The 25,799-nt window shown below is 48.9% G+C and overlaps 1 protein-coding gene across 5 annotated transcripts in view; it reads left to right on the top strand.

Moving 5' to 3' along the window:
* Positions 1 to 2,042: 2,042 nt before the first annotated feature.
* ASH2L (ASH2 like, histone lysine methyltransferase complex subunit) overlaps positions 2,043 to 25,799 on the top strand; it is a 30,579-nt gene continuing 6,822 nt past the window's right edge. For 2 of the 5 annotated variants that reach the window (XM_062213752.1, XM_062213749.1), the window contains exons 1-12: positions 2,043 to 2,239; positions 2,668 to 2,734; positions 2,849 to 3,000; positions 6,559 to 6,647; positions 7,585 to 7,679; positions 12,266 to 12,361; positions 13,618 to 13,713; positions 14,968 to 15,043; positions 17,200 to 17,293; positions 18,057 to 18,274; positions 22,191 to 22,358; positions 23,630 to 23,823. In XM_062213752.1, the coding sequence (XP_062069736.1) occupies positions 2,052 to 2,239; positions 2,668 to 2,734; positions 2,849 to 3,000; positions 6,559 to 6,647; positions 7,585 to 7,679; positions 12,266 to 12,361; positions 13,618 to 13,713; positions 14,968 to 15,043; positions 17,200 to 17,293; positions 18,057 to 18,274; positions 22,191 to 22,358; positions 23,630 to 23,823 (1,533 nt within the window). In that variant the 5' untranslated portion in view covers positions 2,043 to 2,051. Of the gene's footprint in view, positions 2,240 to 2,667; positions 2,736 to 2,848; positions 3,001 to 6,558; positions 6,648 to 7,584; positions 7,680 to 12,265; positions 12,362 to 13,617; positions 13,714 to 14,967; positions 15,044 to 17,199; positions 17,294 to 18,056; positions 18,275 to 22,190; positions 22,359 to 23,629; positions 23,824 to 25,799 lie in introns of all 5 variants that reach the window. The other 3 variants (XM_062213751.1, XM_062213750.1, XM_062213753.1) reach the window with 3 other exon arrangements.

Below are 25,799 nucleotides of genomic sequence, written 5' to 3'. Positions count from 1 at the left end.
TAATTTAACTACTTAATTGGTCAGAGCTAGAGGGAATCCAGCAACCTGCTAATCGGCGGGGTCCAGTTGCAGGAGCCCAGTCCTAGCCCACGACCTGCTACAAAACCTTATTTACCAGAAGCAAACCAGTAAGTGTAGCCCAGGCTCTTGATGAGCAAGTTAAAACCACCACTGCGGTTAATACTGTGGGGGAGCTAGCCTGCGCAAGCATCCTGTCTCTTCTTCAGGAATCAACATTCATCACTACCAGGCTTTCAAGGCACTGAGCTCTCCTTTAAGTCTGTCAAAGGACCCGGGCCGGGGCGGCATCGGGCGCAGCAGGTTAAGCCGCAGCCTTCACACGGGCACTGGCTGGATTCTGGCTGGTCCGCCTGGGAGAGCAGCCAAGCACCACCTCAGGAGGAGACCCTGGTGGAGCCCAGGCTCCCAGCTTGTTACCGCCATCGGGGGAGTGACTCAGCCGAGAGAAGATAGATCGACTCCCCTCTCTCTCACACAGCCTTTCAAATACATAAATCAAAAAAAAAAAAAAATCAAAATAGCCGGGCCTTTCCAGGGTTGTGTCTGCAGCCCTGGAGACTCGCATTCCACGTGGCCTCAGACGGGGGCTGGAGCGGACCTGTGGGTGCCTCCGTGGGCCACTCTTCAGGAAACGGGCTCGATCTCCGGGGGACCGGTCCTGGCCCAGCCGTCCCACGGGCGAAGATTCCGGAGTCCTGAGCCCATGGCTACGCAGTGACCAGCTTACTCACTGTCAGCCCTTGTCCTTGGCATTCCTATCCCAAGCTCCCCCTCCTTCTCCCTCCCCCTCCCACACCTCCTTCTTCCTCCTCCCTCCCCCTCCTCCCCCTCCCACCTTCTCCCCCCCTCCTTCCCCCTCCCCTTCATCCTTCTCCTTCCTCCCCCCCTCCTCCTCCCCTTTCCCACCGCTCCTCCTCCTCCTCCTCTCCCCCCTCCTCTTGCTCCTCCCTCCCCCTCCTCCTCCTTCCCCCTCCCTCCTATTGCTCCTCCCCTCCCTCCCCCTCCTCCTCCTTCCCCCTCCCACCTTCTCCCCTCCCCTTCCTCATCCTTTTCCTTCCTCCCCCTCCTCCTCCCCTTTCCCACCCCTCCTCCTCCTCCTCCTCTCCCCCTCGCTCCTCTTGCTCCTCCCCCTCCCTCCTCCTTCCCCCTCCCCCTCCCCTTTCCCACCCCTCCTCCTCTTGCTCCTCCCCTCCCTTCTCCCTCCTCCCACCTTCTCCCCCCCTTCTCCCCCTTCCCCCTCCCCTTCCTCATCCTTTTCCTTCCTCCCCCTCCTCCTCCCCTTTCCCACCCCTCTTCCTCTCCCCCTCCCTCCTTTTGCTCCTCCCCTCCCTCCCCCTCCTCCTCCTTCCTCCTCCCTCCTCTTGCTCCTCCCCTTCCCCCTCCTTCTTCCCCCTCTCCCCACCTCCTCTTCCTCCCCTTCCCCCTCCTCATCCTTTTCCTTCCTCCCCCTCCTCCTTCCCCTTCCCACCCCTCCTCCTCTCCCCCTCCCACCCCTTCTCCAACTCTCTCCCCACCCCTCCCCTTCCTCATCCTTTCCGTTCCTCCTCTCCCTCTTCCCCTCCCCTTCCCCGGCTTTTCCTTGGCCACGCCCCCGCCCCCCTCACCTGCGCGGCTTGTGTTCGCCTCTGCGGACCGGGTAAACGCGCTCGCCAGCAGCCGACCACACAGGGGCGCAGCGGGCACCGGTCTCTCTGGAAGACGTTCCCCACAGTCAGGGAGCGGAGCGCGGCCACGGCCCTTCGTCCGCGCCGTGACTGCCACTCTTAGCCGCAGAAACGCGCAGCGTCCGTTCCCGACGCCGAGCCAGCCCGTCCCGGGGCAGTAACTGACAGTCTGCCCGCTCCGCCCTCAGCGGGCGGTCACCGCAGCCCCGCCCTCCCGGCCTTAAAGCGGCCGGGCCCCGAGCGCGTACTCCTCAGACAGGCGGAGGCCCCACCCCGGGCCTTGACCGTTTGAAGGCTACGGCGCCGGGCCGCAACTGGCGCGAGGCGGAGCGTGCGTTCTCGCGAGAAGTCCGGAAGGCGGCAGGCATGGCGGCGGCGGGAACCGGACCCAGCCCGGGAGCAGGTGCCGGGCCCGGCCCGGGCGCGGCTGCAAATGCAGCAGCTGCAGAAGACGGAGAGACGAAGCCGGCGGCACCGGTAGCAGGCGCTCCGGCTGGAGAGGGGACGTCTGCTGCTCCCGCGGCGGAGCCCAGCTCGGGAGAAGCTGAGAGCGGGTAAGGCGTCCCGCGGCCCCGGAGGACGCGCGAGGGGAGGCCCGCCCCCCTTGACTCCTGCGGCTCCCGGGCTCGCTCCCGCCCGCCCCTCGAGCCTAGGCCTGCGGCCAACGGCCCGGCTCGTCCGAGGCCGCGCGAGGGCAAGGTGCCGGCGCCCCGGGAGGAGGCTCGGGCGCCACCCTGGGAGAAGGAGCGGCCCCTCTGAGAGCCGGGGCGCTGCGCCCTGCGCTCCTCCTCCAGCACCGGCGCTAGCTCGTGTAGACCTGAGCGCCGGGCCCGGAGGCTCGCGGCCTCCTTGGACACCCTGTCCATGGTGCCCTGACCGTAGCCCGGCGGAAGAAGCTGTGGCGGCGCTCACGTGCAGCGGTTATTTTGTGTGAGGTCTGTCTGCCCTGAAAAGCCTTGCTTGTGTGTCTTCGTTGTTTCAGGGATGCCAGCTTGGCGGATATAAGCGGCGGTTTAGAGACAGAATCCGCGAACGGGAAGGATACACTAGTAAGTATTTCTCTTTTGGATGTCTGCCGGCACAGTAGGATTTGTCTTTAAAAATGTTAAGGGAGGCGGCAGCAGCACAGCCAGGTGCGCCACTTTGGCTGTCGGCTTGCTCTGTGGGCACAGGACGGCGCCGGGGACACGTCGGAGGTGATGGACGTGCAGACGGGCTCGGTGGACGAGAACTGCCGGCAGCTGGGGGAAGTGGAGCTGCAGTGCGGCATCTGCACGAAATGGTTCATGGCGGAGACCTTCGGCATCGACACTTCGTGAGTGCGCTCTTTTTATTTCGTCGTCTTGTAAGAATCTCTGTAGAATGAATCTCAGCGTGTGCACCCGTCGAAGAGTGTGCAGGCAAAATACACGCACAGTATTAACCCTGTCCTAACCCCCGTTCGGTGCGTAGGGCGTTGGGTCAGTTGTTTCCGTTCCCTCCGTAGATCTCGCACTTACCTAGGGCTCTGACCTAACGAAGTTGATGGTTATGGATGGCCCACAGATGATGTTCTAAATATGCACACAGCCCTTGGCAGGAAAAAAGGTTTGCTTTAGCCGTCTCAGCAAAGACTGTTTCCATCAGGTACCTCTTCCAGTGAATTAAGATCCTGAAAACAAAGGCCTTGTTCCTTATCCTAGGGATGTGCTCCACAGCTAGCTTGTGAGCATTCACTCCTGGACCGGCCTCAATGTTCTTCATGGTCTCATTAAACTAACAAATAAGAGGGTAGTGAAGAAATACCTCCCTTTTAAAAGTTGAAGTGGATCTTAGAAATGCTAATATCCCAATTAGCATGTGTCTGGTCACCCTAGGTAGAGGATTTGTTTTTTAAAGAAAGAGAATACTGAGAAATGGAGAAGAAAGAATTGGTCTTGGTAAAAAGCTGTGCAGGAATTTGCCTGGATGGAGCCTAGGAAAGGGACTAGGAGAGAGAACTGGGAGGAATTCAGGGAAGAGTCAAACTCAGCTCAGAGTTTTGGTAGCTTTGGAGAGACCCCTGTGTCCCTTAACTTGAGAAATGATACCTGAAGCCCAGCGGGGTAGATGGGCTGATTGTCTTTTAGGGCTGAGATAGACGACAGGAGCTGCTTGTTCTGAACACCCAGTGGTAGTTGAATTCTGTGCATCTACCTGTCTTCCCCACAAGGCTTTGCCCTCTCTGAGTGAGTTTATCCCAACTGTGTAACTCCAGAGGTTCTAGCAGAGGCAAAGGGAAGGGAACTTGGATGCTTCTTGCTTCCTTGTGTGGTGGCCATGGGCTGACAGCACTTACTTGGGAAACTTCTCTTTGAGGATTCCCTAAGCTAGTTTCAGCAGAGTCTGAGATCAATCTGCCTTTTTTTTTTTTTTTTTTAAGATTTATTTTATTTATTTAACAGAGTTACAAACAAAAGTAGAGACAGAGAGAGAGAGGTCTTCCATCCGCTAGTTCACTCCCCAAATTGCCACAATGGCCAGAGCTGGGCCAGTCTGAAGTCAGGAGCCAGAAGCTTCTTCTGGGTCTCCCTCGTGGGTGCAGGGGCCCAAGCACTTGGGCCATCTTCTACTGCTTTCCTAGGTGCATCAGCAGGGAGCTGGATCAGAAAAGTGGTACAGCCAGGACTCCAGCCTGTGCCCATATGGGATGCCGGTACTGCAGGATGGGACTTTAGCCTGCTGTGCCACAGCACTGGCCCCCAACCTGCCTTTGTTTCTTCTCTGCATGCTGGAGCTGTTTGTCCTGAAGGTCTTTTCCCTGTTCCTTTCTGCTTTGGAAAGCTCTCCTTGTGCTTCCCCGGTCCTGGCATGGTCACCACAGTGGCTGTTCTCATGCATTGAGTTAGCCATCACTGTCTTATTCAGTGCCCCCTCCGCTGGCTTCTTCCTCTCTGCCTTAAGACAGGCAGGTCTTTGTCTCCAGCCTCGCCTGGTAGATTCCCTCCTGAGGCTACAGCCGGTTAGGGGTTGGAACACCTTTCACTCCTGCACCTCTTGCCTCTCATCCCTCGCCAAGATTTACCACTTCCCTTTCCATTTTTAGTGCTGTCACTCTGAGGTCCCCTGGAGCTTCAAAAGCCTCTTTACATATTCACTTTTTCTTATCTCTTCTCCCATCAGATCCATCCCACCAGATATTTATCCCTTTAGCTCCTACAGAAAATGTCCAGTTCTGCCTAGCATGTAAGGTCTTCTTGTGATTGCTGCTTTTCAAGCTTTATTTTTATCCTGTTCTCGACAAATCCTCTGTTCCAGACAAACTTGCCTATGCAGGTTTGTCTCTCTCATCCCTTAGCTTGTTTTCTCATCTCTACACACAGTTCAGTTATCTAGAAAACCCATTCATCGGGGCCGGTGCTGTGGCTTAGAAGCCACCATCTGTAGTGCTAGCATCCTATTTGGGCAACAGGTTCAAGTCCCAGCTGTTCCTCTTCTGATCCAGCTCTCTGCTGTGATCTGGGAAAACAGTAGAAGATGACCCAAGACCTTGGGCCCTGCACCTGTGTGGGAGACCCAGAAGAAGTTCCTGGCTTTGGATCAGCATGGCTACAGCCTGTTGCAGCCATCTGCGGAATAAACCAGCAGATGGAAAACCTCTCTCTGCCTCTGCCTCTCTGTAACTCTGCCTTTCAAATAGGTAAATAAATCTTTTAAAAAAAATTCATCTTCCCAAATCCAGTTCATAACCTGTGTCATCTGAAGTTACTACTTGGGTCCTTTGGGCTCCTGTGGGCTAATTATCATCTGTAGAATCCATCTGGTGATGAGGCAGGTGATGTTTTGGTCTCAGTTGTCTTCTTGGGTGATCATTTACATTTTTAATTTGCCTTTCTGTACATCTCCTTTGCCCGTTTCAACATTATTGTCACCTTAGAGAGCCATGTCTTAGGCTACTTCTTGTACAGCTGGCCTGGCATACTTCTTTTTAGGTGCTCAATAAAGATAACAAACTATGACACCAGCGCTGTGGTGTAGCAGGTAAAGCCACCGCCTGCAGTGCTGGCATCCCATATGGTTGTCAGTTCGAGTCCCAGCCGCTCCACTTCTGATCCAGCTCTCTGCCATGGCCTGGGAAAGCAGTAGAAGATGGCCCAAGTCCTTGGGCCCCTGCACCCATGTGGGAGACCTGGAAGAAGCTCCTGGCCTTGGATCAGCACAGCTCCAGCTGTTGCAGCCAATTGAAGAGTGAACCAGCAGGTGGATTTATTTACTTTCAAGTAAATGAATAAATCTTTAAAAAAAAAAAAAAAGATAATAAACTAACCTGTACAAGGTGCCAGTTAAGTTCTTTTTAGATGCTAAATTTTCCCCTATGGTAGATGCATCTTGCTAATTTTTGTGACAGAAAAATCCAGATAACTTATCGTTTGGTTTTCAGGTTAAAGATATATTGATATACTGGCCGGCGCCATGGCTCAACAGGCTAATCCTCCGTCTTGCGGCGCCGGCACACCAGGTTCTATTCCTGGTCGGGGCGCCAGATTCTGTCCCGGTTGCCCCTCTTCTAGTCCAGCTCTCTGCCGTGGCCAGGGAGTGCAGCGGAGGATGGCCCAAGTGCTTGGGTCCTGCACCCCATGGGAGACCAGAAGAAGCACCTGGCTCCTTCCTTGGGATCAGCGTGGTGTGCCGGCCGCAGCACGTGGGCTGCGGCGGCCATTGGAGGGTGAACCAATGGCAAAGGAAGACCTTTCTCTATCTCTCTCACTGTCCACTCTGCCTGTCCAAAAAAAAAAAAAAAAAAGATATTGATATACTAAAACTTTTATCCAAGTTTCACGGAGGGGAGAGGATTCCTGTTGATTTATGTCTCATTCAGAAGTTCACTAATTTGTGTGATTTGGCTTTTCTACAGATCCTGCCTGCCTTTCATGACTAACTACAGTTTTCATTGCAATGTTTGCCATCACAGTGGGAATACCTATTTCCTCCGGAAGCAAGCAAGTAAGAACAGCCCTTGAGTATTTCAGAATGATTGTCTGGGGCAAACATTTGGTGCAGCAGCTTAAGTCTCGTGTAGGGATGCTCCCATCCCACATTTGAGTGCCTGGTTTAAGCCCCAACTACTCTGCTTCTAATCCGGCTTCCTGCTAATGTGTGCCTGCGAGGCAGCAGGTGATGGCACAGGTCCCTTGGGACCTGTGGGATGCCTCGGTGGAGTTCCTGGTTCCTGGCTTCAGCATGGCCTAGCCTGCCTGTTGCAGTCTTATGGGGAGTAAACCAGCAGGAGGAAAATCGCCCTCTCTGTCTCTCTGTCTCTGTCTGTGTCTCTGCCTTTCAAATAAAATGGATTAAGTAAATAAATAAAAGTACCAACATTTTAAAAAATGACTACTGGAAAAGAAAAGGGAAGTGGGCTTAGCACAATTGGGAGACTGTTGCCTAGTAGCTAGTAGAAGATAAGCTGGGCTTTAATTCTGAATAATTGCTATTGCCCATTTCTGATCAAATGCTGACTCCATTTTAGTTCTGTGTGGGACATCTTGTTGAATATTCCTTTGATGATAGAGTTATAGTACTATAGGTAGCTTTTTAAAAAATTTATTATTACTTTTTAGATTTATTTGAAAAGTAGAGTTACAGAGAGAGGAGGAGAGATAAAAATCTTCCATCTGCTGGTTCACTCCCCAAATGACTGCAATGTCCTGGGCTGGGCCAGGCAAAAGCCAGGAGTCAGGCGCTTCTTCCAGGCCTCCCACATGGCTGCAGGGGTCCAAGTACTTGGGCTGTCTTCCACCACTTTCCCAGGTACATTATCAGGGAGCTGGATCACAAGTGGAGCAGCCAGGTCTCGAACCAGCACCCGTATGGAGGCTTAACCTGCTACACCACAACGCTTGCCCCATATAGGTAACTTTGCCTTCCTTTTTGTTTTTGATAGACTTGAAGGAAATGTGCCTTAGTGCTTTGGCCAACCTTACATGGCAGTCCCGAACACAGGATGAGCACCCGAAAACCATGTTCTCCAAAGATAAGGTACAGGTGGAATTAATGTAATTCCAATTGTGCCAGTGAATCAGGTTGAACTGTATATCCAGCCTTTAAGAACAAGTGCTTAATTAACAAGTACCTCAATGTTTAGGACTGTAGGACTGTAGGTTAGTGGATATCTTACTCTTAGGGGATTTGCTGATTTCCTTGTATGTGTCATTTGGCTTGGCTATTAGTAGTGTGAATCCTTAAATAGTTTTTCCTGGCTTTATAACAGCAAATAACTGAGAGGCCAGCTTTGTAGGACCATGGGTCATCCTGTTGGGTGTGACGCCAGCATCTCATCGAGGTGCTGGTTGGAGTTCCAGTCCTGGCTGCTCTCCGTCAGATCTAGCTCCCTGCTGATGAGCCTGGGAAGACAGCAGATGATGGCCCAAGTACTTGGGCCCCTGCCACCTGTATGGGAGATCAAGGTGGTATTCCTGTCCCATGGCTTTGGCTGAGCCCAGCCCTGGCTGTTAAAGCTATTTGGGAAGTGAAAAAGCACATGAGAGATTTCTCTCTGTCTCTTTCTCTGTCACTCTGCCTTTCAAATATGTAAATAATAATAAATAATCCTTTAAATAAACAACATGAGTACCCCACAATAACCAGATCAGACATGAACTTTTTCAGTCTGTTTAACGAAGTTTGTGGATGCCTATCACAGACTTTGTCAAGGAGAAAGGGAGTCAGTTTCTTTTTATCGAGAATTATCGAAGCTTCATTAAAAAGTGTTTTCCCTGGGGCCAGTGCCGTGGCTCACTAGGCTAATCCTCCGCCTGCGGTGCCGGCACCCCAGATTCTAGTCCTGGTTGGGGCACCGGGTTCTAGTCCCGGTTGCTCCTCTTCCAGTCCAGCTCTCTGCTGTGGCCCGGGAGGGCAGTGGATGATGGCCCAAGTGCTTGGGCCCTGCACCCACATGGGAGACCAGGAGGAAGCACCTGGCTCCGGGCTTTGGATGGGCGCAGCAGCAGCCGTGGCGGCCATTTGGGGGGGTGAACCAACTGAAGGAAGACCTTTCTCTCTCTCTCTCTCTCTCTCTCTCTCTCTGTCTGTAACTACCTGTCAAATAAAAAAAAGAAAGTGTTTTCCCTTTGGCCCTTTCCAATGTTATCTGTTCTTGTCAGTGCTAGTTTTTACCTACAAAATTGATTTTTTTTTTTAAAGATTTTGTTTATTTGTATGGGAGGTAGAGTTACAGACAGTGAGAGGGAGAGACAGAGAGAAAGGTCTTCCATCTGCTGGTTTACTCCCCAAATGGCCACAACGGCTAGAGCTGTGCTTCTTCTGGGTCTCCCACATGGGTACAGAGGCCCAAACACCTGGGCCATCTTCTACTGCTTTCCCAGGCTATAGCAGAGAGCTGGATCGGAAGTGGAGCATCCGGGACTCAAACCGCCACCCATATGGGATGCCGGTGCCTCAGGTTGGGACTTTAACCTGCTGCGCCACAGCACCGGCCCCCAGAATTGATTCTTACAAATTGACTGTAGCATAGTTATAGAATTTGAAAAACAGTTGCAAGGAGTTTGTGTCATAAGATTGGTCGATCAGATGGGCAGAGACCTGGCCTATTAACAGAATTTTGCACTTGATCACATAAGCTGGAGCAGTCAGCAGAGGGTTCCCCTTTGCTTCTGTATAAAAGTGCTTTACCCAGAGGAGTGTTGTGATTAAACTTTTTGGTTTTCCCTTAGTTAATATTTCCCCAAAACTGCTATTTTGAAAATTTTCAAATCTATAGGGAAAATCAGTTACTACAGTAAACATCCATTTTGCACCTACCTAGACTTAGCAGTAGCTAATATCTTGCTACATTTCACTTCACGTATCTATTTTTTTTTTAGCTATGAGACTAAATTGCAGGTGGTGTACTTACCTGTTATTCTGTCAAGCAATAAAAACATACAATGTTGAAACAAAATGCTCTCTAGAGGAGCTGGTGCTGTGGTGCAGTGGGTTAATGCCCTGGCCTGAAGCACCGGCATCCCATATGGGCGCTGGTTCAAGTCCCGGCTGCTCCTCTTGTGATCCAGCTCTCTGCTATGGCCTGGGAAAGCAGTGGAAGATGGCCCAAATCCTTGGGCCCCTGCACCCGCATGGGAGACCTGGAGGAGGCTCCTAGCTCCTGGCTTTGGATCACCGCAGCTCCAGTCTTTGTGGTCAGTTTGGGAGTGAGCCATTGGATGGAAGATTCTCTCTCTCTCTCTGCCTCTCCTCTCTCTCTCTAACTCTGACTTTCAAATAAATAAATAAATCTTTAAAAAAAAAATGCTCTCTAGAAATTTGTGTCATGCTTTCTCCATATTGTTGTTTTAACATTATTCAGAGTTTTTTCCTTCCTCCAAGATCTGGTCAGAATCACGTGTCAGATTTAGTTGTAATGGTTCTATTGTGTGGAATCCAGAGCAGTTCCTTTGTTTATTTTTTTTACCTGCTGTGACATTTAGGCTAGGCTTGGCAGGGCAGTCCTCAGTTGGCATTTATCTAATTGTCTCCTTGTGCTTACATTCAAGCTGAACATTTTCTGGAAAGAATAGTGTGAAGGTAGTGTGGGTTTTTCTGGATGTCACACCAGTAAGAATAAGGGACTGGTTTGTTATTGGTGATCCTTTGACTGCTTGGTTGAGGAGGTATCCTCCTGATTTCTCCATTGTAAAGGGACCTTTTTATCTTGGGGAGGATTAAATGTTATATCTGGGCTGAAACATTGAGACTGTGCAAATGCCTTGCTCTGCCGCCCATTTCAACCAGCCACTGTGGGTTATCCTAACCTGAGTCCATTAATAGGTGGTGGCTGTAAAACAATATACTCACTGGTTGTAATTCTTCTGCCACAAAGAGCTTTGCCCTGCCCCTTTTTTTCCAGTTCTATTAAATTGTGGATTTTAGGGACTGGCATTGTGGCAAAGCAGGTAAAACTGCTATTTGTGGTGCTGCATAGCGCTCCTGTTTGAGTCCTGGCTGGTCAACTTGAGGATTTATTTATTTATTTGAAAGGCAGAGTTACAGAGAGACAGAGGCAGAGAGAGGTGGTGGGGAAGTTGGTCTTCATCTACTGGTTTACTCCCCAAATGGCCATAGTGGCTGAACCTGCGCTGATCCAGAGCCAGGAGCTTCTTCTGGATCTCCCACACAGGTCCAGGGACCCAAGGACTTGAGCCATCTTCTACTATTTTTCCAGGTCTTAGCAGAGAGCTAGATCGGAAGTGGAACAGCAGGGACTCGAACTGGCATCCATATGGGATGCTGGTGCTGCAGACCAGGGCTTTAATCTGCTGCGCCACATCGCCGACCCTGTGGTCTACTTCTGATCCAAGTCCCCAGCTAATGTGCCTGGGAAAGCAACAAATGATGACATAAGTATTTGAACCCATGCCTCCCACATGGGAGATCTGGATGAGTTTTGGTTTCTTGTTTTTTTTTTAAGATTATTTTTTTGAAAGGCAGAGGTACAGAGCGGGAGAGGTAGAGAGAGATCAATCTTCCATCTGCTGGTTCACTTCCCAAATGGCCATAAAGGCCCGGGGCTGGACCAGGCCAAAACTAACAGCCTGGAACTTCATCCATGTCTTCCATGTGGGTGCAGAGGCTCAAGTACTTGGGCCCATCTTCTGCTGCTTTTCCAGGCCACAGCAGAGAGCCGGATCGGAAGAGGAGCCGTCAGGACTGGAACCGGCATTAATATGGTATGCCAGGGTAGCAGGCTGCGACCCCTGGATGGAGTTTTTGGCTGCTGTTGAGGCCTTTTGAGGAGTGAATCAGTGGATGGAAGATCTCTCCCTCTCTCCTCGGTCACTGTGCTTTTCAAATAAATAAACCTTTTTTAAATAATGGATTTTTAAAAATTGATGTTTAACCCGTCATTGGGTTCTGATGCACAAATGTTCCCAGATTGGACCAGGGTAGACTCCTGAAACTTCTTGTATGTCCTTGTTAGGTTGGAATTCTTCCCTACCTTCTAGAACAGTAAAGTGGTCCTTTTACTTTCCCTACTTCAATCCTGATTTCCTCCAGTAAAAATGTGGTTTCCATGACACTAATTCTGGTTGGAGAGTGGTCTGGAATGGAAACTTTGATGCCAGAAGGTCAGGGTCCGACAGTTCCAGGCACACGGCAAGAGCTGGGGAGGGCCGTAGTCAGTGCAGTAGGGATGGAAAGGAGGCCTGGGTGGCGTGAAGTTTCTGCAGTTGTAAGTTTCATCTGATGACTGGATGGGAAGGCTGTGAGACAAGAACCAGGGTCTAGCTTACGATTCTGGTGGTCAGTGACTCAAAGAGCAAGAGTGGAAGTCTGCAGAGTGAGTAATTTGGAAATTACCATCCAGTTGACAGCAAGGGAATGTGACAGAGCTTTCGCTCCAACTGGGTTGTAAGCCCTAGGTGGCTTAGGTTCATGTACACTTGTTTGAAACTCCCACAGTCTATCCAGTGTTTGCATGCAGTTAAATATTTGTTCAATGATTCAAAGACAAAATACTATTTTTCTCTTTATTGTTACAAGGTCTTTGAAAATACTACTGTTTTCTTTGTGAGCTTAACCTTGAAAGCAATTATAAAAGACTTAATGTATTTTATTTTCTAAATTAGGATATTATACCATTTATTGATAAATACTGGGAGTGCATGACAACCAGACAGAGACCTGGGAAAATGACTTGGCCAAATAACATTGTTAAAACCATGGTAAGTAGAATACATTTAATTAGACCTGGCATTTAGAAAATCAGTGTTGTTTGCAAGTTAAATTCTAATGTCTCACTTGGGAGTAATGTGATGCCTAAAAAAATGAAAACAACTTAATATTAAATCCTTAAGTGTGAGATATATCCAATTGCAAATTTATTAGTTTTCACACAGAAAATCAATGTGTAGCATGTTAAGTCATAAGTGATATCACTGGGGCCAGTGTTGTGGCTTAGGGGGTTAAGCCGCTGCCCGTGACACCGCATCCCATATGGGCTCTGCTTTGTGTCCCAGCTGCTCCATTTCCAATCCAGCTTCTGGCTAATGTACCTGCGAAAAGCAGCAGAAGATGGCCCAGGTACTTGGGCCCCTGCACCTACGTAGGAAACCCTGATGAAGTTTCTGACTTCGGCCTGACCCGGACCTGCCCATTGTGGCCATCTGGAGAGAGCCAGTGGATGGAAGATTCTCTCTCTCTCTCTCTCTCTCATTCTGACTTTCAAATAAATAAATCTTTTTAAAAAAATAAATGGATAATGCTTAAAACAATGTTGGGGTTTTTTAATCTTTTTTAAGATCTGTTTATTTATTTTAAAAGGCAGAGATACAGAGTGATCTTCCGCCTGTTGGTTTACTCCCTAAATGGCCGCAATGGCCAGAGCTGGGCTGATCCAAAGCCAGGAGCCTCTTCCCTGTCTCCCACGTGGGTGCAGGGGCCCAAGGACCGGGGCCATCTTCTGCTGCTTTCCCAGGCACATCAGCAGGGAGCTGGATCGGAAGCAGAGCAGCCTAGACCTGAACCAGCACCCATATGGAATACCGACACTGCAGGTGGCGGCTTTGCCCACTACACCAGAGCACCAGCCTCAACAGTGGTGGTTTTATATGATGAAACCTTGGTCCACTGCATGTTTGGAAATGTAATTTTACATTGAAATTCAAGACCTCATTTTCTCTTTGATTAAAAAAAGAATACTATCGTCCTTAGAATTAAAGAGAGCACCTCAGGAGCAAGCTGTTGGCAGTGTTACGATCCCTGCGGGGTGGGGAATAAGTGAGGATTGTGGCAGACTTTGGCTCCCTTTGAGTTTCTCTGCTGTTTGGATTGTTGATGGCGATGTATTAGATTTTCTCATCAGAGAGACACGCACTATGGAGACTACCCCTAGGAATTCACTTTTGCAGTTGGAGGAAGTCCTCCATTTTGTACATATATGTGGGAAATCTTTAAATCTAAAGAGCTGTTTCCTTTTTAGAGTAAAGAGAGAGATGTGTTTTTGGTAAAGGAACACCCTGATCCAGGGAGCAAAGACCCTGAAGAAGATTACCCTAAATTTGGACTTCTGGATCAGGTATGTTAACGTGCCTTGTCTTCTCTTTTGGATGCCCATGGAAAGAGCAGACCTGGAGTCGGGAGCCTTGGGTTTGGATTCTGGTGCTTCCCCCAGAGCAGAGGGAGGTGGGGCACTTTTTCCTGCCAGGGGCAGTTTGGATAGCTATAACATCACTCGCAGGCCATGCACAATTGTCAGCTTAGAAGTTGGCCTGCTGTAGACTGAACTCCCTCTTGAGTCTCAGAGTTGCCTCGGCAGGGTCAGACTGAATGATTTTGAGGGCCTTATGCAGCTAATGAGCCAGAGGCTCCCCACTCCTGCCCTAAATGTTCTGAATTTGTGCAAGTCATTTTTATGTTTTTTAGCTTTAATTTCCTCATGTGTAGCACATAATGCAGTTACAGATTTTTTTTTTTTTTTTTTTTTTTTTTTTTGGTTGGACAAGGCAGAGTGGACAGTGAGAGAGAGAGACAGAGAAAGGTCTTCCTTTGCCGTTGGTTCACCCTCCAATGGCCGCTGCGCCCGGCGCACCGCGCTGATCCCAAGGCAGGAGCCAGGTGCTTCTCCTGGTCTCCCATGGGGTGCAGGGCCCAAGCACTTGGGCCATCCTCCACTGCACTCCTTGGCCACAGCAGAGAGCTGGCCTGGAAGAGGGGCAACCGGGACAGAATCTGGCACCCTGACCGGGACTACAACCCGGTGTGCTGGCACCGCAGGCGGAGGATTAGCCTATTGAGCTGTGGCGCTGGCCTCCAGATTATTTCTAATCTTGCCGTCTCAAGTTTTGCCCTTAATATTTGCTGTGTAGAAGAATTTGTATCCCATATCCAACCTAAAAGGGAAAAGAAAATGTCACACTGGGCAGGGATCACATTTGGCAGCTCTAATGGTCAAAGCTTTCAGTGGTGCCTTACTGTGTTTGGCTAGCTTTGAACATCGGAGAGTTCACCTTGGAAATTCAGATTTCTGTCTCTTGTGAAATGAGACCTGGATTCCTTGGGGAGCGAGTGTGGGCTGCGCAGGCCCTGTGGTTCGCCATGCATGCTCAGCATGTTGACTGTTCCTTTGCGGTTCGTTGCCCGCCATTCTTAACATGCCTGTGAGCCTCGTACTTGGCCTCTGCCTGTGCCACTTCCGATCCCTGAAGCAGCCACATTCAGGGTCCCTGCAAGTTTCCATTCTCATTCTGTTGGAATTTTTCTCAGGCTTTTGAGCCTTGCCAGGTTGTCTCACTTTTGTAGGCTCCCTTTTTCATTGAATTTGTCCTTCCAGGATCTTAGTAACATCGGTCCTGCTTACGACAACCAGAAACAAAGCAGTGCAGTGTCTACCAGCGGGAATCTGAATGGTAAGTGCTGAAATGTCTCCGTGCTGAAGTGTTTTTAAACTGTTGCATATGAGTGTGCCAAGAATCATGCATTCTTTGGGTTGACCCTTAACCTGGATATTTACTTAGATGCTTTTAGTCCAAAAATCGGATTTTCAGGGCTAGCATGGACTTGACAGATGGAGAACTGTTCTGTTCAGTCTTGGGTGAGACAGGTGGAGTGTAAAACAGAGTACAGCTTTTAAGGTGCGGCTCACTGTGCTATTTAGACTCCCAGTCGTACCCTCCTAACTGACCGCTAATGTAGAGCAACTCCGTCACTCTCCACTCTTTCCCCATAATTCAGTTCGCACTTCACAAACTTCCCGTGCCCGTCTTCTGATTTCTCTTGCTCTGACACTGGAGCTTGTTCACCTTCTTCTGTATGGGTTACCCGCTGGCCTGTTTTTCTGCTGGGGAGCCATCTAATGGGGAGCTGCTCTTCTTGTGATGGTGATCTGATGAGAATTGGGGTAGCTGAAAGGTCACCAGCTGCTTGTCTGACACCTGGCATCGCTAGCCTGTCTTTTGGAGCGGCCTAATCATTTCCAGTGTTGGGGATGGTCTAAGATGGGTGGAGACATCCGACTGTTGTTTATCTTGCCACTCCGTGGTTTCCCCTCTGATTGTTTAAGCTTGACAAATACATGGTGCCACTTCTGTTCCTACAGGTGGAGCCATTTTGGGAGGTGAATTCCTCCTCTCTTCTTTCAGCCTCTCAGACTTAAGTATTTTGTGGTTTGGAAAATGCTTTTTGCTGAGTTGTGGTAGAAGCTAAAACTGAATAATCTTAAAGCATTGTGAAAATGGTGGCAATAGCACATACTATGAAGCAGTAGTTCCAGTTTAATGTTAGCAGTTAAAGGCTTTTATGTTGTCATATTCTGCCTAACATGGCCAGCAGTCCCCTTAGTGTTGCTTGTTCTATGCAAGATGGAGCTAAAATTTCTCTTTTAAAATAACTAAAATGACCGTTACAATGAAAGATGGAATCTTGTTTTATCATTAACTGAAACTAGAGGTGCTCACATTTCAATAGTTTAAACCTTTGTGAGACACAGGAATAGCGTGTGATGTGCACATAAAAGGAACTTTGGCGTCATTAGTCTGGCCCTGTGTATGTAGAATATGATCCCCCCCTCCATGTCTTGATCCTTTTTATTGCAGCAGAACTGCTGGTAATGTCCAAGCTTGCCCCTAACTAAGATATAGTACTCTATGCAGTTGTTGTATAAAGGTGTTTGCCTGCAGTTCAGGGACATTTTTTTGGAAGGGGGAAAACAAACTAATTGAGAGGCATGATAGATCTGGATGAAAATTTCAAAGAACCTAATTGAAAAACACACAAGGGAAACTCCTTGTAGCCTTAATGTATAGCTAAATTTTTTTGTATGAAATATAAATTTTCTATTGATATTATTTGCTCTTAATTTCACAAGCCAAGTTAGTCTAAACTAAATTTCACGCATTGGCACGATCTTGATAAAGATTGGATGAAGGAGTGTGAAACTACAGATTGCCTTCTAAATTTAAAGCCTTCTTGCCCACATCCTGTACAGCCACGATGAGTGTCTAACAGCACTGGAGAGAAACACCTTTTGAGTTCTTCTGTTTCTGTTTTCCATGTTGGATGTACTTTTGTCTTGCTCCGTATACAAGTTAAGTGCTTTAGCAGCTACTGTGCCTTTATGATGTTTATGGACTCCATGGTGTAGCTCGAGCAAATGAACTTCAACCTGCAAGTGAGGATATTGGCTTTGTGGGTGTTTGTATTGACTCGGGTCGGGGGAAAGCTGTCCATGCAGTTGTTTTCATTCTTCTTAGCTATGAATGTTTTAGACTCTGAGCAAGTGAAGATGCATTTGTGTCACATCCTCAGAAATTGTACTAGTAGCTGTGATTCACTGAGAAAGGAAGGTTGGGAACGTGGCGTGAGTGTCCTCGGAGCTAGACTCATTTGAGCTTATTGCCAGAACCCGGTGTTCTGGACTTGAGACACTTAGCAGTCATTCCAAACCGACAAGCTTTCGGAAGGAAATCCTCCTGTGATGTCACACAAATGCACGTTGGGTGTGTTCATCCCCACGGCAGGCACCTGCAACGCAGCTCATTGAGGGTGGTCTGCCTTCTCTTCAAAGGGGGCATTGCAGCAGGGAGCAGTGGAAAAGGAAGAGGAGCCAAGCGCAAACAGCAGGACGGAGGGACCACGGGGACCACCAAGAAGGCCCGCAGGTGGGGAGAGCCCCAATCCCCACCCTGACTGAGTGTTATTTGGAGTTTGGTGCTGGAAAAGGCCAGAAAGTGTGAGAAGTTAAAAACTCCCTTTTTTCAAGCCTTGAGCACGTTAGCCGCAAATAACCCCAGACAAAGCATCCTGTGTTATGAACTTGTTCCTGTAAAGAGGCCCCAGGGCAGCCTCCGGAGATAAGCCTGGGTAGTGAATTCTGTTCGTACTGCATCTTAAGAAAGGATAGGCGAGGGAAGGGAATAAAGCCACTTGAAGGCTGGTGCTTTTATCTGACTTTGAACACCAAGGTGATGAAATCCGGGTAAGTTCTTTGGACTGCCAAGAGATAGTAAGTGCTCGGGTCTCTTGCTTGTGTTGATTTGGTTATACGATAGTAAGCGTCGGAAGGAAGTCATGCTCCTGCCTCTTTTCTGCTTGCCCCTACTGTGTTAAGTACTGGCTCAGCTTCACAGACCTCAGCTTAGATTGAAGGACCCCAAGAGTGTCAGTGTCTGCCTGACAAATCCCTTGTCTGTCCTGCACTCTACAAGGAATTTGACCAAAACTGCTTTGCCAAAGGAACTGACTCCTTGTCATGTCCCTGTTTCGCCTGCAGAGGGCAGGATGGGCTACCTGAGGACTGAAAAGTGTCCGTGGTGAAGTTCGGTGTGTTTCACCTGAAACCTAATAACTCAGAGGCATTTCTTACAGAATTGGATGAGCCAGAGAGGGTTTTGGTTTCTTGATTGTGCTCTTTCCTTTTTGCAGTGACCCTTTGTTTTCTGCTCAGCGCCTTCCCCCTCATGGCTACCCCTTGGAGCATCCATTTAATAAAGATGGCTATCGGTATATTTTAGCTGAGCCTGACCCCCACGCCCCTGACCCTGAGAAGCTCGAACTTGACTGTTGGGCAGGAAAACCTATCCCTGGAGACCTCTACAGAGCCTGCTTGTACGAGCGAGTTTTGTTAGCCCTACATGATCGAGGTATGTAAGGTATTAATGATCTTACAAACCTGTGTTACCTTGAACTGCGGTCAGCAGTGTTGTTGGATCTAGAATTGATTATGCATCCTAGTCTTTTCCCACTGCCACACTCCCATCTCTAACCAGACTCAGCCAGAATGTGCAGGAGTAATGTCATTCATCTCTTCCTGTAGACAGTAGCACGTGTGTGCGTGTGTGTATGTGTGTGTGTGTGTGTAGATATGTGTATGGTTTTTTATAGCTTTCTGTATCAAACTAGTTTGTTTGTTTGTTTTAAGATTTATTCATTAATTTGAAAGGTAGCATTACAGAGAGAGAGGGAGACAGAGAGATCTTCCAATTGCTGGTTCACTCCCCAAATGGTTGCAACAACCAGGGCTGAGCCAGGCCAAAGTCAGGAGCCAGGAACTCCATCTGAGTCTCCCACGTTGAGTGGCAGAGCCCCAAGGCTTGGGCCCTCTTCTACTTTCCCAGGCATATTAACGGGGGGCTGGATCAGAAGTAGAACATCTGGGACTTGAACCAGTGCCCATATGGGGCGCCAGCTTCGCAGGTGGCACCTTAACCCACTGAGCAACAATGCTGGTCCCTGACCTAATTTTAAACTTACAGCTTCTCCTAATGATAGCACCTTACTCGACCATAGTACAATTATCAAAACTAGGTCATTGACATTGCCAAATACTACAGGTTGAGCATTCCTAACATAAAAATCCAAAATCTAACCTTTTTTTAATTATTATTTACTCTTATCCCATTTGAAAGGCAGAGAGACAATCGTAGAGACATCTTCCATCCACTGGGTCACTCTCCAAATGCCCTCAACAGCCAGGACTGGGCCAGACTGAAGCCAGGAGCCCGGAACTCAGTCTGGATCTCCCGTGTGGGTGGCAGGGGCCTAAGTACTTTGGCCATCATCTGCCACCTTCCCAGGCACAATAACAAGAAGCTGGATCGGAAGTGGAGTAGCTGGGACTTGAACTGGCACTCCCATATGAGATGTGGGGATCCCAAGCAGCACAACTTGCTGCCTCTCAACTCCCATCATTCTAACAAAGATTTTTAAAAACATAGCCATTGTACTATTATACCTACCTAATTTATTTTTTTAGTTAAAGATTTATTTATTTATTTGAAAGTAAGTTACAGAGAGGCAGAGTTACAGAGAAAGAGAGGTCTTCCATCCGCTGGTTCACTCCCCAAATGGCTGCAATGGCCAGAGCTGCGCCGATCTGGAGCCAGGAGCTGCTTCCGAGTCTCACGTGGGTGCAGGGGCCCAAACACTTGGGCCATTTTCATACCTACCTAATTTATTAGTCCCTTAATTACCTAATGCCTGGCCCATGTTCATATTTCCATGGCTATTTAAAATATGCCTCTTGGAGCCGGTTTGGGGCACAGTTTACCTGCCACTTTCTACCCTGGCATCCCATATTGGAGTGCTGGCTACTGTGCTTCTGTTTCCTGCTAATATAACTGAAAGTCAGAGGATGATGGCCCCTTGGCCCCCTTGCCACCCACGTGGAAGACCTAGATGGAGTTCTGTCTCTCTAACTCTGTGTCACTTTGCCTTTCAAATAAATAAATCCTAAAAAAAAAAAAAAAAAAAAAAAGACTCAGTTTGAATTAAATCTAAACCAGACCATAAATTCCTTATATTTGTAAGTCCATTATTTCTTGGACTTAGCATCTGTTGTTTTTAATTTTTCTTTTTTAAAATTTCATTTGAAAGAGACAAAGGCAGGCAGAGAGCGAGAGCTTCCATCTGCTGGTTCACTCCTCATATACCTGCAACTGCGGGAGATGGACCCTGGCGAGGCCAGGATCCTGGAACTCCATCCATATCTACGTGTGTGGCAGGAGCCCAAGTACTTGAGCCATGATCTGATGTGTCCCAGGGTCTGCCTTCACAGAAAGCTGGAATCAGAAGTGGGGCCAGGACCCAAACCCAGGCATTTTGCTGTGGGACATGGGTGTCCCAAGCAGCGTCTTAACCACTGAACTAAACACCTGCCCACAGCTAGGCACTTGGAAATGAAGTGATCCCATGGAGCAGTGTCTGTTATGTCTATATTTGATTGCCATTTGCGGTGAGCACACTTTGAAGTAGTGGATGGTCAAAAAAGTGACTTGGGGATTAGGAAGTGAGTCCTTTTTTCCTAAACCTTTTGAGTGACAGTAAGCTGCCATGATGCCCTGTCACCTTTGCGAGTGTTAGTGTCTTCCTTGTAAACACATCCATTCTCCTTGTGACAGTTGTCTACCCAGCTGTCTCCTCCTGCATATCAAATTACCATTGCACTTTGCAGTCTGAAACTACAGGGTTGTTTTTTTTTTTAATCTCTGTTTTTATGGATGCAGCAGTCTGGGAGTTGCTTATCTGTGGAACCTCAGGAGGTTACAGGCAGACTTGTAGCAATGGCTATCTTGTCTGAAGAGCAAGTGGAGCTGGAGGGTCTGTTTCCAAGGAGTCATGGGGCCTTCACCTCATGCCCTCTGCCCTCCCTGAGGGCCTGTCCTGCCTGTTTGTCCTTGTCCGTGGGAGCTGACTCATCATGGCACATTGTCCCAGACAGGCAGTGTACCCTTTGTGACCTGCTGTCTGGAATGGAATGGTCACTTCACCTTACTTGCTTGTCAGAAGTGTGTTACTAAGTCCAGCCCACATTCAGTAGAGGAAAATTAGTCTCTGCCTCATTAGAAGGGGGACAATCAAAGAATTTATGGGTATTTTTTAAACTCTCCATTCTTACAGGGCTAGTATAGAACCGTCAAAACCAGGATGTTAGCATTGATCACTACCCTCACCTCACATGCTTTCCAGGTTCCCCAGTCCATCTGATGGTGTCTTTTGTAGGAAGGGATTCAGTCTTCTTCCATACGTATCCATTTCTCCATCTTCCCTAGACTTTCATGACCCTGATGTTTTTGAGAATCACAAGCCACTTGCTTTATAGAGTATCTCTCAGGTGAGATTTGTGTGGTTTCTCGTGATTCAGATCATGCACCTTGGACAGGAACACAGCACAGTGATGCTGTGCCCTTCACGCGGGTCCTGTCAGGTCGCACGTGGTTTTCATTTGTCTCATTAACGGTCATACCCACTTTGATCATTTCACCACGGCATGTCTGCCAGGCTTGTCCACTATAGGTAACTTTTTCCTTTGTGATTAAATGTTTTGTGAGGAGGTAAGCCCTTTAATATCCTATTAACACTGGATAATGTTCTGAATCCAACATGGTTAAAAAGGATATTACTGGGATAATTGGCTTACTTTGAAGATGATCTGTAGATTATTAGTTAATGTAATATCAGTGTAATTTTCTGCCTTGATGATTGTGTTATGGTTGCAGATGACGTTAACGTTTGGGGAAACTGAAGGGCATACAAAGACTGTAATTTTAAAGTGTGGAATTAAGGCAGTATTGGGTGGATCAGTTAAAACACCACTCGGAATACCTGCATCGCATATCAGTATGCCTGAGTTTGAGTTCCAGCTCTACCCCTGATGCCAGTTTCCTGCTACTGCACACCCCGGGAGGCAGCAGGTGATGGATCAAGTAGTTGAGTCCCTGCCACCCATAGGGAGACTTGGATTGAGTTCCTAGCTCCTAGCTCCTGGCTTCTGCCTTGCCCAGACCTGGCTGTTAGTAGCATTGGGGGAGTGAACCAGCGGATGGAAGATCTCTGCCTTTCAAATAAAAGTAAATAAATAAATAAATAAAAATGTAAAAGAAGAATAAAGTTTGACAGTGTTGTAAAGTAAATTCCTGAGCTAGTATTTCAGACACCTAAACCGCTATTTCTAGTTTCTTGTTTATTTGTGTTACTGGAGTGTGCAGACTCGGATTTTTGTGGGCGCTGTCACAAGGGCCTCCAGTGAGCCCCAGGCCTCTGTTTTGACCTCCACTGCAGCTCCCCAGCTGAAGATCTCCGATGACCGGCTGACTGTGGTTGGAGAGAAGGGCTACTCCATGGTGCGGGCCTCTCACGGGGTGCGGAAAGGTGCCTGGTACTTTGAGATCACTGTGGATGAGATGCCACCCGACACTGCTGCCAGACTGGGTTGGTCTCAGCCCTTAGGTAAGTTGGTCCGTAATGTGGATGTCACAGCTGGTAGAGAAATAACAGACGATCTGGCCAAGGCCTCACAACTGGGGGCATATCAGAAGTGGGCATCAAATTCAGTGCCTGAGGGCTTAGCCAGTTTACAACTCCTGGAATAATGTTTATAATTCTTTCCTGTGAGAAATAGTTTGTAAGAAATTTTACAGGTGTTAGGTAGGAAGTTGTGTGTATGAGAGGGGCCTGAGGAAATCCAGGATCTGCAGAAGCTCCCCTTGGAAACAGCCCAGTATTTTATACCGCAGAGTCCTGCCCAGACCTGATAGCTTTACAGGTGGTCTCAGCTCTTCCCCCGAAGGAAAGCTCCCCAGGAGAATCCTGTCTCCTCAGCACCAGGTTCCCTGGCCTGATAGCATAGAGCAGTAAAACCTTTGCATCCTTCCTCCAAGGCAGGCACCCCGGGGAGGCTCCTCTGCCAGGTGCCCGGTGGCCCCCAGTCTGATAACACTGAGTAGTGAAGCCCTTTGTCCTGAGGAGGTGCAGAAGAAATGGCAGGAAGAACTGGACCTCTTTCCCCTAGAAGCCCCAGTCTGAATACAGACTGTGCGCTCAGCTCTCTGCTGAGCCTGCTGCCTGGCCTGCCAGGTGTATTCTGTCCATTTAACCAGGTAACCTTGTTTTCCCAGTCTGAGTGACTGGGCACTCTGTCTCAGATTCTGTCCCGCCTGTTCTGACAGATGCCCTACCCTGATAAACTTTGCTACCTGTTCTCTGTCTCACATCTGAACTCTTTCTTGCACCGAGACAAGAACCTACCCCACGTATCTCTGCTAACACGAAATTGATTTTAAAAAGTAATAATAAGGGGTGGAATCTTTTTCCTTGAGCAAATCAGAATCAGAGTTGGCCGGCGCCGTGGCTTAACAGGCTAATCCTTCACCTTGTGGCGCTGGCACACCAGGTTCTAGTCCCGGTTGAGGCGCCGGATTCTATCCCGGTTGCCCCTCTTCCAGGCCAGCTCTCTGCTATGGCCCGGGAAGGCAGTGGAGGATGGCCCAAGTGCTTGGGCCCTGCACCCGCATGGGAGACCAGGAGAAGCATCTGGCTCCTGGCTTTGGATCAGCACGATGCATCGGCCGCAGCGGCCATTGGAGGGTGAACAAACGGCAAAAAGGAAGACCTTCCTCTCTGTCTCTCTCTCTCACTATCCACTCTGCCTGTCAAAAAAAAAAAGAATCAGAGTTGACTTGCAGCCCTCTGACTTCCTGTGTATCTTTTGATTGGCACAGGCAACCTCCAAGCTCCCTTAGGCTATGATAAATTCAGCTATTCTTGGCGGAGCAAAAAGGGAACCAAGTTCCATCAGTCCATTGGCAAACACTACTCCTCTGGCTACGGACAGGGAGATGTCCTGGGATTCTACATCAACCTTCCTGAAGATACGGAGACAGCCAAGTCATTGCCTGACACATACAAAGACAAGGTGAGTCTCTTCCCCAAGGCTCTCCTTTGGCAGCAATGCCTGCAGCCGGGCCTGGACGTTATCTTGTGATGACGCACAGTTGCCTGAACATTCATCACCTTGAGTGTACCACTAGCATATCCTCTGTTCACCCTCCAGCCTGTCTAGCCATCTCCTGTTTTAAAGCACTGTAGGGCAGGCATCAGAACACTTGCCCCAAATACTTCAGGATGTAGATCATTACCTAGAGTTCAACCTGGTTTAGTTTATTTTGATGTAAAATTCATATAAAACGAAACACACACATTCTGAACATGCATCCCCTAGTCTTGATGAGAGGTGGAGTCTCAGCATCGCCCCAGGTGTTCTCTCAAGCTCTCCCAGCACATCTCCAGCCCCAGCCTCCAGAGGCAGCCAGTGTTTGAATTTTCTCCTCAGCATACTTCAGTTTCTGCATCTTCTTGAGTTTATATAAACAGAAGCATGCAGTCTTTTGTACCTGGCTCCTTCCTGTTTTTTGAGTCTCGGATGATATGACGTAGAGTGTCTGCAGTTGTGGAGTGCTATTCCATCGTATGAATGGACTGTAACATTCATGTATCCATTTTGCTATCAATGGACACTTAGGCCTTGTGTTTTTTGTCACTGTAATGAGTACTGGAGAGAAGTTACTTCTGAAGGGAGGAGGTTTATTTCAGCTCACTGTTTTGGGGGTTCACAGGCCCAGATCAGTGGCCTCATTGGTCTGGCCTGTGATGAGGGTAAAGGCTGCAGTGGCGGATTGTGTGTGAGACAGTGATCACATGGTGAGCCAGGGAGCAGACAGCCAGCTCTCCCATACCCCTGATCTCTTCTTCTTCTTCTTTTTTTTTTTTTTTTCAAAGATTTGTTTATTTATTTGTTTATTTGAAAGAGTTACACAGAAAGAGAAGGAGAGGCAGAGAGAGAGAATCTTCCATCCGCTGGTTCAGTTACCAATTGACTGCAACAGCCAGAGCTGCGCCAATCCAGAGCCAGGAGCCAGGAGCTTCTTCCGGGTCCCCCATGCAGGTGCAGGGGCTCAAGGACTTGGCCCGTCTTCCACTGCTTTCCCAGGCCACAGCAGAGAGCTCAGTTGGAAGTGTGGAACAGCCAGGACTCAAATCGGCGCCCATATGGGATAGCGACACTGCGGACAGTGGCTTCACCCGCTATGCCACAGCACCAGCCCCGTGATCTCTTCTTAAAAAAGCCAAAATCCAGTCTAATCTAAAGGCCCCCACTTTTAGACAGCACAATTGGATGGTGCCTCCACCCGTCAATCCATGACTTTGGGGACTTAAATGTCTACATGAGCTGGGACCCAGATCCTTTTCAAACTGTGGCAGGACTGTTAAAATAGAGATGCCGTGGGGCCAGCGCCGTGGGGCCGGCAGCATGGCGCAATGAGTTAATCCTCCACCTGCAGTGCCGGCATCCCATGTAGGTGCTGGTTCTAGTCCTGGCTGCTCCACTTCCCATCCAGCTCTCTGCTGTGGCCTGGGAAAGCAGTGGAGGATGGCCCAGGTGCTTGGGCCACTGCACCCACGTGGGAGACCAGGAAGAGTCACCTGGATCCTGGCTTCAGATCAGCTCAGCTCCGACTATTGCAGCCATCTGGGGAGTGGACCAGTAGAGGACTTCTCTGTCTCTCCCTTTCTGTAACTCTGCCTCTCAGATAGGTAAATAAATCTTTTTTAAAAAACATAGAGAGGCCGGCGCCATGGCTCAACAGTCTAATCCTCCGCCTAGTGGTGCCGGCACACTGGGTTCTAGTCCGGGTTGGGGCGCCGGATTCTGTCCCAGTTGCCCCTCTTCCAGGCCAGCTCTCTGCTGTGGCCAAGGGAGTGCAGTGGAGGATGGCCCAAGTCCTTGGGCCCTGCACACCATGGGAGACCAGGAGAAGCACCTGGCTCCTGGCTTCGGATCAGCGCAGTGCGGCGGCCATTGGAGGGTGAACCAATGGCAAAGGAAGACCT

This window comes from Lepus europaeus, chromosome 16 (genome assembly GCF_033115175.1).
Source record: "Lepus europaeus isolate LE1 chromosome 16, mLepTim1.pri, whole genome shotgun sequence".
NCBI classification, from domain to species: domain Eukaryota; kingdom Metazoa; phylum Chordata; class Mammalia; order Lagomorpha; family Leporidae; genus Lepus; species Lepus europaeus.
The sequence above is the reverse complement of the archived record's forward strand: the minus strand, read 5'-3'. Positions and strand labels throughout refer to the sequence as shown.